At 38.1% G+C, this 20,304-nt stretch overlaps 1 protein-coding gene across 1 annotated transcript; it reads left to right on the top strand.

The window, feature by feature from the left end:
- Positions 1–10,365: 10,365 nt before the first annotated feature.
- LOC142631265 (uncharacterized) lies at positions 10,366–18,364 on the top strand. The gene is made up of 7 exons (XM_075805395.1): positions 10,366–11,342; positions 14,298–14,336; positions 14,431–14,501; positions 16,870–16,934; positions 17,150–17,239; positions 17,393–17,485; positions 17,652–18,364. The coding sequence occupies exons 1-7, from the start codon at positions 10,726–10,728 to the stop codon at positions 18,051–18,053; spliced, it is 1,377 nt and encodes a 458-aa protein (XP_075661510.1). The 5' UTR covers positions 10,366–10,725; the 3' UTR covers positions 18,054–18,364.
- Positions 18,365–20,304: the final 1,940 nt, after the last annotated feature.

Here is a 20,304-nt window from a genome sequence, read left to right as displayed (position 1 = left end):
GTGCATGCCATTCTTTAAGGTATTGAAAAAAGCCTTTCGATGGACTGACGAATGCGAGGAAGCCTTTGGGCAAGTTAAAAGAGTACCTAACGAAGCTACCTCTACTAAGCTCCTCGGTGATGGGAGAGAAGTTGTACCTCTACTTAGTAGTATCCAACACTGCAATAAGTTCAACATTGATTAGAGAAGAATGGAATGTGTAGAAGCCAGTCTATTACACCGGCCAGGCATTTCAAGGTGCAGAGGCGAGTTACCCAAGGATGAAAAAGATAGCTTTTGCATTGTTGGTCGCTTCTAGAAAGCTCCATCCTTATTTCCAAGCACACCACATTGTTGTCATGACAGATCAACCTATAAGAAAGACAATGAATAAGATGGACGTAGTAGGACGACTCATTCAATGGGCAATTAAGTTAGGCCAATTCGACATTGAATATCGGCCCCGAGGAGCAATCAAAGCCTAGGTGTTAGCAAACTTCATTGCAGAGTTCACTTACCCCTATAAGGAAGAAGAACCTCCTATGGAAACATGGACGATCCAAACAGATGGTTTTGCAACGAGGAAAGTAGGAGGAGCTGGAATAGTGCTCATATCTCCAGAAAAAGAAACATTGAAGTATGCTGTCAGGTTACAGTTCCCAGCAACGAATAACGAGGCAGAATATGAAGCATTGCTAACTAGGCTAAGCCTAGCAAAAGCCCTAGGAGCAAAAAATCTTATCGTCCAAGCTGACTCCCAACTAATCATTGGACAAGTGAATGGAGATTACGAAGCCAAAGAAGAAAGGATGCAGAAGTACTTGAAAATTGTCCAATGAACCTCATAGCACTTTAATAGCCAAGACTTCATGCAAATCCCAAGAACCAAAAATGAAGAAGCTGACTTCCTAGCAAGACTGGCCTCGTCAGACAACTACAATGCAACCTCTAAACTATGTATAGAGATAAAGGGGTAGCCAAGCACAAAAGGTGAGCAAGTTCTGAAGATAAAGGAACAAGACGAGTGGATGACTCTCATCATCCGTTACATGAAAGAATGATGGATCCATGTAGATAAGATGGAAGCACGGAAGATACAAATTAGAGCAGCTCGCTTCATCATTATTGATGATGTGCTCTACAAACGAGGATATTCACTCCTATATCTAAGATGCGCCAGCTCTGAAGAAGCAGATTATGTGCTCCGCGAGATACACGAAGGAATCTGTGGAAATCACGCTGGGGCAAGATCCTTAGCAGTAAAGGCGCTCAGAGCAGGATATTATTAGCCAACCCTACAGAAAGACGCATACAACATCGTCAGATCATGCGACAAGTGTCAACGCTTCGCAAATGTCCAGACAAGACCAAGAGAGACGATGACACCAATATCCTCACCATGGCCCTTCGCCCAATGGAAAATTTATATCATGGGTCCCTTCCCTCTAGGGAAGAAGCAACTCAGGTTTCTAATCGCCGCAGTTGACTATTTCACAAAATGGATAGAAGTAGAACTAGTGACGATGATAACAAAGGCTAAAGTCATAAGCTTTGTATGGAAAAATATCACCTGCAGGTTTGGAGTCCCACGTGTCATAATATCAAACAATGGAAAAGAGTTCGACAACCCCAAGTTTCAAAATTTTTTCCAGGACTTAGGAGTTAAGAATCACTACTCTTCTCCAAGACACCTTTAGGCCAATGGCCAGACAGAAGTGACGAATAAAAGTTTGCTCAAAATTATCAAAACTAGACTTGAGGGGGCACAGGGGGCATGGCCTGAAGAGCTGTAAAACGTCCTTTGGGCGTACAGAACAACCACAAAAGTCCCAACAGGGGAAACTCCATTCAAACTAACATTTGGCGCTGAGGTCATCATACCAGTGGAAGTAGGACTGACAAGCTTCCGAGTCAAACATATGAAGACCAGAAGAATTAGCAGGAGCTTAACAGCAATTTGGACCTAATCAATGAAGTTAGAGAAGAAGCTATGAAGTGAATGGCCAAACACAAAGAAGTAATAGCCAGATACTACAATAGAAAGGTTAGGGTAAGAAGGTTCAACACAGGAGACCTCGTCCTTAGGAAGGTGTCACAGGCAACGAAGGACCCATCCCAAGGGAAACTAGGGCCAACCTGGGAAGGTCCGTTCGAAGTAGTTCGTCATTCTAGAAAAGGCTCCTACTACCTGAGGTTTCTAGATGGCCAAGAATTGCCTCGACCATGGAACATAGAACACTTGAAGAAATACTGCCAGTAAGGAAAGCTTTACATTTTCAAGTTGCTTAATCTTTATATTAGTATGTATGACAACCATTACTTTCATCATTCATAAGATCAATAATACATGAAATCATTATCCATGACTTGTCAATACGTATTTATCATTATCCATGATTTATTACTACCAAAACATGTGCAATGCTTAGGAGTCGTCCTTGGAGACGTCTCAAGGATATCCGTCATTAAAATTTCAAATTAAAAGCTATTCGCACACAACCAATGGCATCATAGCCATTGGAGTTTTTCACACAACAACTACCAGAGTCGACTAAATTAGAGTTGTTTAAACACAACCAACATAATCGTCATTCAAGACAAAACAAAAAATGGTTAACCTAAAAGACGCTCCAATACCACGACCCTAAGTCATGAGTAGAGCTCAAAATCGTCATTCAAACATGACTCAATAAAAAACTGTTCAAACACAGCTAAAAATACTAAGTTGTTTAAACACAACTAACATCGTATTTAAGCATGACTTAATAAAAAACTGTTCAAACACAACTAAAAATATTAAGTTGTTTAAACACAGCTAAAATTGTCATTCAAACATGACTCAATAAAAAGCTGTTCAAACACAGCTAAAAATACTAAGTTGTTCAAACACAATAAGCATCGTCATTCAAACATGACTCAATCAAAAGTTGTTCAAATGCAGTTGCCAAGTTGTTTAAACACAACCAACATCGTCATTCAAACATGACTCAATAAAAAGTTATTCAAATATAGCTAAAAATATTAAGTTGTTTAAACACAACTAACATCGTCATTCAAACATGACTCAATAAAAAGCTGTTCAAACATAGCTAAAAATACTAAGTTGTTTAAACACAACTAACGTCGTCATTCAAACATGACTCAATAAAAAGCTATTTAAACACAACCAAAAATACTAAGTTGTTCAAACACAACTAGCATCGTCATTCAAACATGACTCAATCAAAAATTGTTCAAGCTCTGCTAAAATACTTAGTTGTTCATACACAACGGAGACCATCAGTCAAATATGACTCAATAGTAAATCATCTAAGTTGTCCAAACCTAAAAGAGTTGCTAGAAGCAGGAAATCCATAAACCTATCATCGTTAAAGGAATTGTTTAGTTGCCCAAAACAACGGGCCCAAAAGAGAAATATTGTTCTTGCCTTGCAAGGAAATAAAAAAAGAAAGTAGAAAAAATAAAAGGTTACTGATCTTCAGGGACAAGATCTGCAGGGGTTACAACAGTGGTCGCCTTCATTCCTTTAGCAATGTCTGTGGCCTCCTCCATCACATTCTCTGCTGTAGCCTCAGAAGGACGATCAGACATAAGCTCTTTTTTTCAACGTCCTCAACAGCCAAGCCAGAAAGGTCCAAGCCAGGGTGATGTTTTGCCATCCATTTCACAAGAAGATCAAAGCCCTCCACGTAGTACTTGCATAGTTTATCAGAATACTCGTTAGAGTCCTTAAAATCCTGTATCGCCGTGGCCTCAACATTCTGTAGCTTCTGCTCTAGGTCACTAATCTGCTTGTCCTTTAGCTTGCAGAAGTCCTTCTACACTTGTAGGCTTTTCTCTAGGGTTGCCACGCGTTCCTTGTCATTCTCAGCCTCAGCAGCAAGGATGACAACCTTATTCTTAAACGTCTCATTCTCAGCAGATCAAGACTTGATCAGAGGCTCGGAGGAAGCCACCTTCTTTTCCAAGTCTAAGAACTTCCCAGAGCCGAATAGAGACTCCCCCAAAGCCTGCAAAAACCTCTCTTAGCAGAAATAAAGCAAAGGAAAAGAAGAAGTAAAAATAGCCTACAACGCTCACTTGTACAAGCTTCTGAATATGAGACAACATCACCTCGCTGGACGATTTCGCCATTAGAGGACTCAGATCGTTCACAAAAAATGCCTCGTGGGCCTTCAGAGCAATTGTATTAGCATCGTCCCAGAAAGTAGGAAGGAAAGATTTAACACCTGATTTCTTCTTCTTCTTACTCTCCTCTCTACCAGAGGCAATCATCTCCAATGATGAAATGAGAGAGGCAGGATGCTTGGTAGGAGGAGGTGTTTTCATGGATTCCTTCTTGACAACATCACCAGCTTTCTTCTTGGACAAAAGGCCACTAATGGTACCACCCTTGGCCTTCTTTTCTTGAACCTCGGCTAACTTTTTCTTGGTAAACCTAGTCGTCATTCCTGAAAGGACGAAGAAAAGGTTTTAAAAAAAAAAAGCCAAAGGAAAAGGAGCGCTTGCTCTTTTTCACAACTTCCAAGTCTTTTTGAACCTTAGTAGACGGTTCTGGACCCAAAAAATGAAGAAATAAAGACTGAGGAAAGACGAGCTCATCGAAATCCTTGACGGTCTTTAAATACTCTCTTACTTTTTCCACACGCAGCTGGTACCTTTTCCTCAGATGAAGATGCTGGACAACTGCAAAACAAGAATACAAGTAAGTCACCTATCATCGTCACTCCCAAAAAAAAAAAACTAAAAAGACGAAGAAGACGCACCAGACACGGGAACTCCCTAACTACAAAAAAACTTGGGGGCTTCGTCCAAGACCTCATCAGGGACAAACTCCCAACTACTTCCAGAAACGAAAAAGAAATTTGGTTTCTAATTGCGAAGAGATGATGGGTAATCGAGTATTAACCTAGAAGCCCTATCCCATGGATTAAACTCATAATAGCCAGGGTCCTTAGACTTCTTTAGACGATAAAAATGGAGGAACTCGTCCCTCCTAATGACGTCATCCTCAATGGCAGACATCCATACCATGCAAGAAATAAGGATTCGATAAGAATTACGTACCAACTGCGCGCAGAGCAAGACGCAAATAGGAAAAAAGATCCTTGACAAAGGGTTGAACAGGGAAACGAAGGCTGCTAGTAAAATTGACCTCGTAGAAACAAACCTCATCAGCATATGAGTGACAGGCTTTTTCTTCGTCACTCGGAATCCTAATTTTTATAGAATCAGGGAATTGAAATCTGTCCCTAATTTGTTTCTCATCCTTCTCAAAAAGAGAACACGAGATGTTCCAAGCTTTATAGGGGGTAGAAACACAAGTGGCCCCCGAGATCACACGATCATCAGACGAGGATAACCTTGTATCCAGGTCACTTGACCTTACCTTAGACATCCTCAACAATCTAGCTACCTCAGCAGAATTGGAAACTAGAGGAAACAAGGAAGAAAGAACAGAAGTATACTGACAGTCGTTTCCTACGAAAGAACTAATCCTTTCAAGACATTCCCCCTCTACAAACTCAAGTAAACTACCCAAATGAGCAAAAAAGAAGGCTATGGAAGGACAATCCGCTCTAACAGCAGAATAATCTAACATGGAAGAATCTGAAAAGAAGAAGAAGCACGAAGGACTTACTAGGAAACGCAGAACAGAGAAAGGAAGTTCGCAGGATCAAACCCTAGAACAAAGAATTGAATAAGGAAAAACACGGGAAAAGTGCAAAAGAAGTTGCCAAAACTCACATGGGAAAATTGATACATGTTCGCGTGTCGAACACATCCTGGTCGTGCATGTGGCGCTCAACCACCCAGGTATCAAATCGTCATAAATGCCCAGTACACGGAATACGAAGCATTAGATGAATTTGTTCTTATCTTGTCTAAAAGACGAAATAACGAATAAGGGGGCAGCTAATGAACTAGAAATTTATGTTCGTCATTATAAGAAGGTTGTCATTCACCTAGAAAAGACGTTATGCATTTATTACAATCATTGATGACAAAATTTAACTGACGGACCAATGGTCACAAAATGAGTTGTGGCCTCCAGACAGAGATTCTGTAACGCACTAGCCGTTGAGCATAAATGTAGCACATCATTGCCCATTAATGAGGCATACAACTATAAAATAGAAGATAACAAAAACCCAAGGTACGCCAATTACACACAAATACTCTAGGAAATCACTCTCGACTCATTTTCTCTTTAAAATCTTTTTCCCATACTGACTTAAGCATCAGAGGCGGTTTGGCTGACGCCACACAAGCGTGTTACTCTTCCACCCAGTTCAATTTGCAGGTTTCTCATCTATAGAGACGACCCCATTCACATCATCGTCCATCCGCTACGATGAGGAGCTCAACTGTTGATTTTTTGCATCATCATTTCTCAAAAACAAATATGAATTTTCTTTTCAAAAACCATGTTTTTACACATACAAAAACAGATCTGGCATTTTTTTTACAAACTAAAATCCATTTTTTATTATCAAAAAAAGATTTGAATTTTAACAAAGAAGAGGATGCATTCATAAATAAACTTATGTGATTTAGTTTTTCATGTGTATACACAACATGTCATACATAACATGCATAAATGGTACATTGGTCACAAGAGTCTAGAAGACCAGACTCTATCTGGGCGGAATGGGTGCTTAATACATTCTTATTCCGTGACCTTGTCTCCAAATTTAGGTCTTTGGATAGGTAGATCTAAGCATTGTCTTTGTTTTATTTTGAGTAGAATGTAACTAGGACAAAAAGGCATGTAATTATTTGGTAGTTTGTAACTAAAATCCAAAGCCATGTAATTTTCAATTTTTCAATTATGCATTTTATTATTCAATCAATGAGAAGAACAATCCAGTCATGTATTTCATGTTTATATTTTTTTATTATTTTTTTGTAAAAAAAAAAAAATAAGTGGTGACTCCACACCACTTACTCAAAAAGAGAGGTGCCCTAAAAATCATACCAAAAATCTCTCTCTTTTGAGAGGCACTTTTGGGCGAGGTCTCTCACAGCAGCAGTGTGTAGAAATGATGAAGAAGAAGTTATCTTTGCATATTCAAAACTAGTGCCTTCCTTTGACCCTCTACTTGGTGAAGCAAATGATGCAAAGTTGGCTATCTCTATGGTTGCTCATTACTACCTTAATTATGTGATGTTTGAAGGTGATTCCAAGGGTATGGTATTGTTTATGTTATGTCTTCCTCATCCTCCAATCTAAATTCAATTGTTATCGTTAATGAATTTAAAGTTGTTCTTAATTCATTTTTGTGTTTTGGTACTTTGTTTTTGTCCCTAGGCAAGTAAATTATCTTGTTGATAACATTGGGATGAGCCCTTTTTTATCTCGTTTCCCCCCTCTTAGGCCATTGTCCTAAAGGATCACGATAGACCCAATGCATCTTTTTCTCTCTTTCTCTTTAATAAATTATATGTAATTGAAAAGAAAAAAAATTCAATCTCACCTCAATAGAAACAACAAAATGTATTAGGTGAAATTTTAGTGATTTTTGGTATGATTCAAGACTTTTTCTCATCCAATTACATTATACCATATCATTTAATGAATAATTTTAGTACACACTTTACCACAATTGTCTTAAAGCATTATCATCCGATTTCTAAAAAATATCTCATTTTAATATCTCAAAAGTTGTTTTATCTATTGAGTAGTGCTATGTCCATAACATTTTCACAACAAATCATAGGTGGTAAGTTGTAATTGGTTCTAATTGAATCTACAACTTAAATTACTTTTTTACCCATCCATAACAACCAATAACAACCCACCATTAGGATCTATTGTGAAAATGTTGTGAACATAGCATTTTTATTTATTTATTATAACCTACCATTTTACAACACACCCAACATCCCAAACTCTATTTTTTCCTCTTTATTTAAATATTATTTTTCATTATTTCTCTCTCTCTCTCTCTCTCTCTCTCTTTCTCTTCCTCTTCCTCTCTTTCTCCCTCTTCCTACAAGCAACCAAACCCAAAACCCATTTTTGTGTTCTCTCTTACTCACCATCTCTATGTTTAAAAGAACACCACCACCATAATTAAATAAATAAAAAACCCAGCCACCACCATTTTATAAAAAAAAAACCTAGCCCCCACCACCACCCACCTCTCTCTTCCTCTCAAACTCATACAACTAGTCAAAAAACCCAACCATCCAATCCAAACACAACCCATTGCACCACCTCCACCAGCAAAACCCACTATCATCACTGCGAAAAAAACCTACTCTTGCCACCGGGAACAAAAACCATGAAACCCACAACCACCTCCACCAACAAAACCCATGAAACCTACTACAACCACCACTAAAAAACCCACCACCACATCAGGACCAAAACCCACCACATTGGGACCAAAACTCACCACCACAGCCCCTACCATCATCACCATGAGGCACACAAAAACAAATAAAGAGAGAAGAGAGAGGGGGAAAAGATATGATCAAAATGCCGATCTTGCCATGCCACAAGCCCAGATCAACCCCACCATCATAGACCAACCTAAAACCACCGACTTAGACCTACGCCACTGCCATTGATTACAATCCATGTTCATCCCTACCTTTGCCGCTACCACCATCGCATGGGGTTTCAGATTTGAGAAAAGGGGGTTTTGGGTTTGAGGAGAGGAGAGGAGAGAGCAAAACAAGAACAAGAGTGAGAGAGAAGAGAAAGAAGACAGAGACAAATTAGAGAGAGAGAGAGAGAATAAAATATAATTTAAAATTATACAATTCAACTACAGTGCCATCTTAAATATAGGATGGTACTATAGCAAGATTGTAAAAAAATTTACAATTATAAAACTGGGTAATGCATGTGTTTTTGTGTTTTGATGCTAAAATATGGCATATTATGACTTTTAGAAGGTTGGATATTGATGCTTTTAGAGCATTCACACCGGTTCCTATAAAATCTTCTAAACTAGAAAAAACTACCAATTTTACACATTTTGAGCAAAAAAACACCCACATCAGTGAGTGTAAAAATGGGTAAAGTTGTGCAAATCGATCCACGAGCTACAGTAATCATGTATATTTACACGGTTACTGTAGCTCATTTATCCATTATTTTATTAATTTCCCATTCGCTCCTTTTTTTTTTCCCTCTCTTCTCCGTGCTCAACAAACCTAGTTAACTTCTCCTCTCCTCATCTTCTTCTTTTTCCTCAAATGCACACAAACACACCCATACACAAACACATCCACACAGACAAATCAACAGAGATACACTTGCTCAAAAAAAAAAAACACACACACACACACAGAGACAGGTCGGTCAGTGCTTGTGGATCGGAGATGGGTCTTGCCTGATCGAAGCTAGGGAGATCTTGGATTTGATCTGTGCTTATGGATCGGAGCTAGGGAGATCGGTCGGTGCGGAGCTAGGGAGAGACCGAGACCACCACGAACGCCACGCTCCACATGATGTCCAGAGCCACCACAGGCTTTGAGTACCTCCAATCGGCCCTGCGCTCCTCCAGCTGCCACGCCGCCGTCTCCCGCACTAGCATGGATAGGCCGCGACGCCCGTGGCGCGGCCCAGGAGCAAGACTAGAGTGGTGGATCGTGGGTCGCGGTGTTGGAGCTGCCCTGTCGTGGGTCTGATATGGTCGAATCTGATCGTGATTGAGAGAATTGATTTGGAAAAATGGGTAGAGAATGGGTAGAGAGATGGGTAGAGAGTGAGAGCAAAAAATCAAATAAAATGGGAAAAGAGAGAGAGCACGTGTGTATTAAAGGGGGTGGTTGAGGGGAATAATAAAAAATTTGAGAAAACTGATTATTTAATTAAAAGAGGTGATAAAATAGATGAATTGATGTGGGTGTTTTGTAAAAGTGAATGTGTAAAATAGAAAAAGTAGATTTTAGTATAAAAATGAATGTGTAAAATAAAGAAACTAATGTGAATGTTCTTACATGGAAGACGGTGAGTGATAAAGAAAATAATATTAAGTTTATTTAATAGTGATAGAAAATTAATCATATTGTCTTATTTGAGATAATTGTCGCAAAGTATGTGGTACTATTTTTAGAAAAAGAAATTCAGCAGATATAAAAATACTGGGCCCAAATCCAAATGGCCGAATCTCAACCAGATTACTGCTTCTGCCTGAACAACTCCAACACGTCCACGTCCCAAACTCCCAATCCCCAAAGTCACGCGCAACTGGTCAGTCCAAGTCGAAGCCCAACCTCATCTTCTAGAGTCGTTGTTGTAACTTTTATTTTCCTTTTTTTGCAACTCATTTCAATCAATATATATTAAATAACAATTTAGAGTGACACGTGTCATTCAGTGGCGATTCGGGAAGAGATGAGAAGCAGGAACAATTTGGACGTGGCGTTATGCGTAAGCCGTGACGCCGCATCTCTGCTATATATGTTCCTTCACACACACATTCCCAATCCTTACCACTCACGCCGCACGCCTCATTCATATTTCAGACAGACTTCAGACACAAAACATTAGACACCACTCAAAGCCAATAACCCAACCCATTATTATATTTTGTTAATTTGGAAACCCAGCTTGTGTTTTGATGGTAGCTTAATTTAATTTCGGCCTTTGCTCTAACTTTGGCTGGTCAACTAAATTTAGCACAAACATTATTAGTTGAAATAGGAACAAGAAAGTTTTTTTTTTTTTGTTTGTTCTTCTTCCTTCTTAAATTTGTTTTTGTCTGGTCGGCATATTCTATAGGTTTTATGATCTGTTACACGAGTACATCGATTGTAATCCCTATAGAAACTTCAACAATTCTGGTAGTTGTAGCCAAACCTCCAGAATTACATGTCAGAAAGAGAAAATTATTATTGGAACCACCCAGGTGTTTGTGTTTGTCAGTTTTGAAAACGAGGCAGACGATAACGCAAACGGCGATCACCACCGTTGATACTCATACTCATACTCATACGACGGCCATGCTGACATCAGGAGCGAGCGGGCGCGTGAGGGCACTGTTCTCGGTGCGCGTGTGGAGGAGCTTGGTGATGGTGATGAACGCGTTGGTGATACTCCTTCTGGTCCCTTTTCGTCGACGGAGGCAGAAGAATGAAGAAGGTGGGAGCCAGAGCCAGAGCCAGAGCCAGAGCCAGAAGAAGGTGATGGTCCCAGTGAAGATGGTGACGTGGAGGAAGAGTGGGTCCGTGGTGGTGGAGCAAGAAGTGGCGGTGAGAAGAGCACTGGCTATGAGGAGAGTGGCACAAGATGATGATGATGGGTTGAATGAGGAATTGGTAAGAGACTATTCCCTCTTCCTCACGCCTAGAGGTGATACCATTTTCACTCGGTCCTGGACCCCCAAAAACAGCAACAACATTCGGTAAATCTATCACTTTTACTTTTACTATTCATTTTCCTTTTTGTTTTTTCTGTCACTTTTTTTTTTTTATCTGTTATCACTTACCAGTTTCCACCAAAAATTTATTTGAGGGCTTTCAATTAGGGTTAAATAAACGACATAGGTTCAAATCGGTGATGTCATAGGTTCAAATTATTTCGTAAATATAATGGGCTTTGTCATATGAAATTTTTTTGTGCCAACTGCAATTATAACATCAGTCATTGTTAGCTACTAAACATGTGTAGATATTGTACCCTAATATCTACTTCTCTTTCTCTGACTTCTTTTAAAGCATCTGACTATTCTCTTAGTGAGTTGGCCCGCAGTGAGTTGTCCCCTTGTCCAATACTACCGAGTAACACACACTAGTTAATTGCAGGAGGAATCCAAGGCGGTGGCCCCAAGGTGGTGGCTTGGGGTTTTTAACTTAGTCCTCATAAGATTTCTAGGGTACATTGAGATCTTTAGGGTACGTTGAGTAACATTATTTATTTTTTTGAAAGATATACATAGGTGAAAAAGTGTGTAAAAATATATGTGGTATTATTTAAACTCTGAAACTGTGAATCAAAACGTCCTACCAAACACTCCCAGTGTGTGTGTGTTTTTTTTTGTCCTTGGGAGAGGGGATTTTTCCGTTGGAAACAAGAGAAAGTATCAATTGAGTTACTGGGCTTTTGGTGCCTTAAAGGTTAGGCCGCAGTTGGGTATATATGAGGGACATCAGCAGCTAATAACTATACATATGTTAAAAAGGATATACTTGAAAATAACATTTTTAGAGAAACAAACACACACACACACACATAAGGGAGAAGAAAATGGGTTCTAACACAAAGGCACATCACAACTCCACTCAATTTTAAATACGGTGTATTATATATAACTTGTCTTTACAATCATGTTGACGGAATTTTGGATAAATAACTGCATTTCCAACAAATTGAGTATTCAGAACTGAGGCACTTTCAATTCTCATTTTTCATATCTTCACTGTCACTACCATTGCAAATTATTTGTATCATACTTAAACCAAATAGGGTAGTCCGCACTACTTTCTCTGCAATCCCTTTTATCAAGACTGTGGCCTGAGGGATTTCAGTCATTTCTCTTGGCTTTTTCTTAACCCAGCATCTCTTTCAAGGGGTCCTGACATCCTGTCCCTTGTTTTTCACCTGCGTGTGTTACTAAGGTCACGGTTTATTCAGAAAGCCACTGTGGTTGATCTAATAATGTTGCAAGTGCCACACAATATCTCTCACATTCTTCAGTTGACACAATTTAAGTAAATTAGTGTCGTTTACCACGTTTTATTTGCAGGGTGCCTCAAGTTTTCATTCGATTGATTAAATATTGTAATGTGGTTTGCCGTGTGCATTGTGGACATTGCTTTATCACTTATGTTCAATTCTCCCGTCTGTCCATCCTAGTGACAGTCATTTCCATACCCACTTTATGTTGACATTGATTAATTAGTGGCTACAAATTGCTGAGATGTGTTCATGGACAGTTTGTGTATGTACTACCTGTAACATAATAGAAGAAGATGAAAATGTATAAAGAACAAAGTTTGGTTACAATTTTGATTGCAGCCTTAGGCTTCAACATCCTTTAAGAAACTAACATGTGTCCTTGTTTGCACATGACTCACTTAACTGCACTTTTTTATTTTATTTTTTTATACAAGATATAAATTCTATTCTAGCCTAATCTAAGTGTATATGTGTGTGAAGCTCCCTCCTGGAGACTTGAATCCTAGCCGTTGCCCCCCCACTTCACAAGAACTTTGTACTTGTGGAATGACCATTACACTAAGGGTGCATGGTGACCATTACACACATGTTAGCTTCTTAGAGGAAGTTGAAGCCTAAGGTTGCAACGAAGTTAGTAGCCAAACTTTGTCCTTGTATAAGAGTGTTATAAAGTTTTTAAACATCATGTTTTTTCTTGGCATGTTGATGAGTTTAGATCTTCCTATAGATATCCGGAGATTTGTTGACCATTAACATGGTTTAATTCTTGACAGTTGGGAGTTACAGTTACTTATATGTTAGATTTTGTGCTGTGATAGAGATTTAATCTCTGACAAATTGGTATTTAGTTTTAAGGCTTTTGTCTAAACTACTTGCCACTGGATATGAGCTCTATGGGGTTCCTCTCTTCACCACCCCCCCTCCCACTCCAACTTAATACACACATACACACAAAAAAAAAAGGAATTAAATGGTCAGTGAGAATAACAATTCATGTGGGATTGAAAACATTTAAACAGTAATGTTTGTACTCAGACCAATAAGAGGCCTTATTGAAAGAGACTATTGTTTAATTCTCTCGTTTTGCTCAGAAAAAATGGTGGTACCACAGCATCTTTTAGAAAACTTGTCTGTGTTCATAAACATATTAGCATATCATTGCATATTATTGACAGAGAGGATTGAAATGCAATGCTAAATTTATGTGATGAGAAGTTGTGGAGATCAGATGATTCAGGATTGTCTTTTGTTACTTTGGACTTGAAAAATTGACATGATTGGCAAGTTTCACAAGTCTTGGGGTCCAAAATTGTAAGATCAGTTTACTCGTCACTTCTTACAGTAATGTGTGTCATCAATGTACAATAACACCAAGTAGCCAATTAACAGTCATGGTGAACTGCTTTGGAGATTTATCTTAGGTGGACACAACAGGCTTACATCAGTCTTTGTAACCCATTTTCATATGGGATTTTCCAATACTTCAAAAGTATTTTTTTCATATTTATTTATTTTTTGTTAACTAAATCCAGTAGGCTTTTTCTGTTGGTTACAATATACAATTCCATGCTAAGTTTGTGCAGTATTCCCCTTGATTTCGTGTTCTTAACTTCTGCAGTTTCATGTTTGTTTTCAACTTTTATATGGAATAAAAGTGCTGATTGCTATCTATTTTGTGCAGGGGATTGGTTCTTATTATGCATGGCCTGAACGAGCACAGGTCTGTGATTTATGCTCATGCCTGTATAGAAATTATCTTCGGTGGACTATATTGCTTGATCTATTTCTCAAGAATTTTCTATTATTGATAACAGTGGCAGATACAATGATTTTGCAAAGCAGCTAAATGCCAATGGCTACAAGGTCTATGGAATGGATTGGATTGGTAAGTTTAAAAACCATCTTTACATGCTCACCATTGAGTTTCTCCCCCTATATAAGCGAAGATTATTTGTATGTGTGTGCTTGAAGATGCTACATACTGTTCTTGGCCGTTAATAATAAATCATTGGTCCAGTTTATTTCAATCTTATTTTTAACTCTTTGAGTTATGGTGTTTATAGTTTAATGGATATTTCTATTAACTATCCTCTTCACACACATTCCATGTGTATTCAAAGGCTCTTAAATTGAAAATTCCAAGGTTTGCATAAATGCATTATTGAATTTGTTAAAAGCGTAAAGTTCATGTTAAAAATTTAAATTGGGGGAAGTTTGGATAAGTTGAAATTCTATTGAAATATTCAAAATTTTTAGAGTCTTATTACTCTGATACCTATCTGAGGCAGGCATTAGTAATTTAATCCATACCTTCATGTGAAAATACTAAGAGTTTCATTAATCTGATACCTCCCTCTGAGGCATAAATCTGTAATTCTGATCCATAGCAAGTGACAGGCACCTCAGAGTAAAGGGAAAAGGAAAGCAGTGTTTAACCCCTATCATGCCAACACACAAATAGATGAACTGCACAGGCCCAAAAGTGAATAAGAAAGGATTTAGATGTTATGTAATTCTCCTTTAGCTCATATGTTTGTTTGCTCTCTCTCTCTCTCTCTCTCTCTCTCCGGGAATAGTGGTATACAATTTTAAAGTGATGTACTTATTATGCTCTTTAATTAACCAGTCTGTTATAGTTTAATTACAATTTATGCTTAGACTATCATTTGGAGCACTAATTGATGATTCTTAAGCAACATCTTGGTGGTTTTTTATTTTGATTTTGAATTTGATTTTTTTGTTGTTGTTGAAAAACTTGGTGACTAGCAAAAATGCTAATTATTGTCTTGGTGGACAATGAAGTCATTGGTTTATACATGCGTGCGATGCTAGCACAAGCATCATAATTTTATTTATGCTCCGTGCTTAATACAATCTCTATTATAGTGGTAATTCTTTTATGCTGGTACTGTGGAATGCCATAAAACCAAGAGAGACTAAAAGTAAAATAAGATGTGGGGGGATAGAAGAGAACCCACGCAGTTATTTCAACAGATTTTCTACTTTTTAGTTGCTATTGTTACTTTACCCAATACCCAGAGAAGCTTTAAAGAAGCCCACCCCCCACAACCCCCCTCCCCCCCCACCCCCCCTTTTTTTTTAATACTCTGGTCTCTCCTGTTTGGTCCTGTAATCTCTCAACGTCACATATATAATCCATCAATGCCCCTCCCTCCAATTTATATGTTTTAGATTCATACCTGAGTTTACTTTCATCTTTCAGTGTCTACGGTAGAATCTACACACTACAAAGAAATGGTGATCATTTTTTTCTCAACAAGTTTTACATATAACCTTGCACTTAATTCTTGTTCCCATGAGCTTATCTTTCAAACAAAGGTCATACTTTTCCCCCACTTAATTACTGTTTTATAGTCTATAGATCACCATTCTTCAACAATGCATCTATATTTGGATGTTGCAGGGATTGAGTAGTTCATTTGGGATGCCCATTGGTGCCAAAAACATGTGAAAGCTCGTCTTAATAAGTAAGCTTATTATCTGCAAGTTTGTGTCTACCTGCTATGTTTGACATTGGTAAAAGGAGGGGTTTTGGAAATTAAGCCAAAGCTGAAAGCTACATGGAGCCTTCTCCCTGTTTTATAGGAGCCGAAGAAACAGAAAATTCTATTCAAAATTTGTTTTCATTCTCCTTTCTTCTGATTGGTGCAAGGGTTTTGAATCAATAAAATTTAGAATGGAATGCGATGCTTTTCTTGAATCAACATTTATGAGAACATCAATCATTGTTTAAACCAAACTTAAGATCCGTGAGCATGTGAACATGAGACAATCTAAAGACATTATGCTTGATACATTCTCTTAGGTGCTGTTTGTGAAATTGGGTTTTACTCAATTGCTAATCTTGTTATATAAGCTAAATGGGAAAATTATCTTTTGCTAAATGCCTTGTAATATATGCCAAATATAATATAAGATAATGGTTTTCTGCTCCTTTGTTTTGTTTTTATTTATCTTTTGTGCTGTTAACTTTCTAAACTTAGTATTCTTTTTTACATCTTCTTGTGATGACCTAAATAATTGCTTCCATTTGGGATCTGTGATAGCTTTGCTAATTTGACCCCAGACCTACTTGAGCTGTCAGCAGGAACGGATCTAAAATATCTTAAACCAGAAGATTTAGGGGCATGGCTTACTTTTGCCACCCCTGCTACATGGCACTTTATTTTCTACTTCAGTAGTTTTTTTATTACTAAATTTGTCTTATCCGTTTATTTATTTATTTTCATTAGGTCATGGTGGAAGTGATGGACTGCATGCATATGTTCATTCTCTTGATGATGCTGTTAATGATATGGTATGGTTTGAGGCTCATTTACAAGGGGCTGATGATACTGTAATCAAATAATCACCACAAATTTTTGGTGGCCAAATCTATCATAGCATTTTTTTTTGGAGTAATTTATCAAGGCATATTATGGGATGAATAGGGGCATTGGTTGATTATATTGCTAGCCCAAAAAAACAAAGATTGTTTAGTTTAACTCTGCATTTATCTTGTTATTTTGTCAGAAATCATTTCTTGAGAAGATTTTAGCTGAGAATCCTGGACTTCCGTGCTTCTGTTTTGGACACTCAACTGGTGCAGCAATTGTCCTGAAGGTAAGGTTTGGTTGAAAGATGCAATTTTCGCAATACTGTGATTGACTTTTGATATCCATATATTATGATAATATACTATAGTACCAATTTTTGCTGACCTAAAGGACCTCAAGTTTATGCATGGTTTTCATTGTTTTATGTGAACAATTTTAGGCAATGCTTGACCCAAAGGTTGAAGCCTGTGTAGTTGGTGCAGTACTAACATCACCTGCAGTTGGAGTTCAAGCATCCCATCCAATTTTTGTGGTGAGAATATCCTTTTAGTGAGATCTCTCTTATATCTAATTTGGAAATGCTAATGACTCACGAAATTTATTTTAAGTGCCATTTTCCTATCAAAATACACACCATTGAAGTGGCAAATAAATGAGCAAGTGGAGTCATCCTTCATCTTCTCATGTTCCCATTGCAGGTACTGGCTCCAATTTTCTCATTTTTGTTGCCAAGATACCAAATTAGTGCTGCAAATAAGAAGGGCAGACCAGTTTCTCGGGACCCAGAGGCACTAATAGCCAAATATTCAGACCCACTAGTGTATACCGGATCCATCAGGGTAAGGACTGGCTATGAAATTCTCCGAATAACATCCTACTTGCAGCAGAATCTAAGAAAATTGAGAGTTCCCTTTCTTGTTCTCCATGGCACTGCTGATACTGTAACTGACCCTGAAGCTTCTCAGAAACTGTATGCAGAAGCCTCCTCAACTGACAAAACCATTAAATTGTTTGATGGGTTCTTACATGATCTCCTCTTTGAACCAGAACGTGAAGCCATTATGAAGGACATAATTGAATGGTTGAATTGTAGAGTATGATGTTAGCTAATGCACAATATGAGAAGCAAAATTGATAAGTTAACCAAAGGGAAGCAAGGAATTGGATGGCCTAGTAAATATCAGCATTTCTTATGTTGGAAAACCCGACACTCATTTTTTCGAAATTTCGGGATTTAAATTTCCTCATAACAAATATTTTCTCATTTTCTTTAGGGAGATAAGGATTGGTTGCTTATTTGGAGCATTTCACAATGAGAAATGATATGTTCACAACAAATTCTATGTAACAGATTGGCACAGGTTGTTGGTGGGGTAGAAAAGTAATTTTAATGGTAAGTTTAAATTAGAACAAATAACAACTATCTATGTATGATTTGTTGTGAAAATGCTGTGGAATTAGCACATTTTTTTCATAATTTATGAACACTTTTTTTGGCAGACCAATTGATAGTGATGCAGCTCATGTAATGGTATATATACGCTTCAGCTCATCCAAATAATTGCATACCTCTCCTTGGTGTTAGGCTCTAGCTTGATTGAAAGTTTGGCTAGATCTTTCAGGTGTAGAACTTGTAACTCAGTTAAGCATATACAGGTCTGCGTAGCCAATAGCCTTTTGCTTTAATTAATATCACTGTCCTATTTTCTCCTTCGGGATAACGTAGGTTCCAAAATTCAAATCCTAATTTTCTCAATTGTAAGTTATAAGCACACCCCAAAAAATTTATATATATATATATATATATAGAGAGAGAGAGAGAGAGAGAGAGAGAAGAACTCAAAAGGATTTATGCTATATGAATTTGGATAGTAACATATATGGGGAAAAATCTCAATAATATTAGGTTGAGATTTTTGTCATTTTAAATTGAGGTTGTCCATCTTCTCAAAAAAATAAAATTTGAGGTTGTCTAGTTCTAGAATCAAGGCTTCACTGCAAATTAAACAAAGTAGAATAGTAAAGGATGAATTAGCAATACGCCAATATTAGGCGTTATCCCGCACCATTTGCAGGTGTTTTTTTTTTAGAAACAAACTAACTGTTAAATACACACACTTAATTACACTCTCTCACCAAACTTAAACAAATTACTTAATTCAAAGTACCACTACAAAAGGGCTTATATTTTTTTCTTTTTAGGTATGATTTATAATTATTGATTTGTATTATAAGTAATCTTTATGGACAACGAAACATAAAGCAAGGTTAGATATTAAAATTTTTAACTAAAAGATTAATTAATTATTATATTTTTAATGTCTATATAGTTTTTTTTAGAATTTCCTACAATTTTTTTTTGGTTAAAATTATTTACATTAATAAAAACTAGCTAGCCAAAGCAGGCATAGACATGGCATAGCGCCTTAAAGAGCATAGAAAATTAGCATCAGAAGTTACAAAAGATGAAATATCAGGGGAGGGGGGCAATATTTAAAACAAAAAAATCCTCCTGCTGCAAGCAACACCTTTTAGCCCGCGCATCTATTCACTTTCTGAAAGAAATAAGTCACTTTGACTTGTTGGAACCTGTTGAGAAGGAACTTGCAATCATTTAAAAGGGAAGAATATGCTCTGTTAGAGCATTCACAGCAGTGGAGGTAAATAGCTATATTGCTATTTTAGCTCCACTCAAACCACAAAAACCCACCTGTAGTAGTGGAGGCAAAGCTAAAAAATTTTAGCTTTGCGCTACAGTGCTCATGTATCAATACATGAGCACTGTAGCTGAAAGTTATAAAAAATATATATTTTATTCGGGCCCCGATTAAAATAATTCAAAGCCTCTCTCTCTCTCTCTCTCTCTCTCTCTCTCTCTCAGTCACTCTCATCTCTGTGTGCACTGAAGCTTTCAACTCTCTCAACTCTCATCTCTTCTCTTTCAACTCACTCAAGCTCACCACCGCCGGCCCGTCACCGACCAACGCCGTCCGAAGCTCTCAACTCTCTCAAGCTCACCGTCGCCGAGACCCACGCCGTCCGAAGCTCTCAACTCTCTCAAGCTCACTATCGCCGAGACCCACCAGCTGAGACCCACCGTCACCGACCCACCAGCTGAGACCCACCGTCACCGACCCACCAGCTGAGACCCACCGCCGATCAACCCTCTCAACCTCAGACCCACTGCGTCCCAAGCTCTCAAACCCACACCGTCACCGACCCTCCAAGCCGCCGATTAGCTCAGATCCACGCCGCCGATCCTTATGAGTTTGATCTGGGTTTTTGGTTGAGTTTGACCGCCGATCCTTCTGAGCTCACCGCCGATCCTTCTGGGTTTTGTTCCATTTTTTT

This window comes from Castanea sativa, chromosome 4 (assembly GCF_040712315.1).
Source record: "Castanea sativa cultivar Marrone di Chiusa Pesio chromosome 4, ASM4071231v1".
Taxonomy (NCBI): Eukaryota; Viridiplantae; Streptophyta; class Magnoliopsida; order Fagales; family Fagaceae; genus Castanea; species Castanea sativa.
The sequence above is the reverse complement of the archived record's forward strand: the minus strand, read 5'-3'. Positions and strand labels throughout refer to the sequence as shown.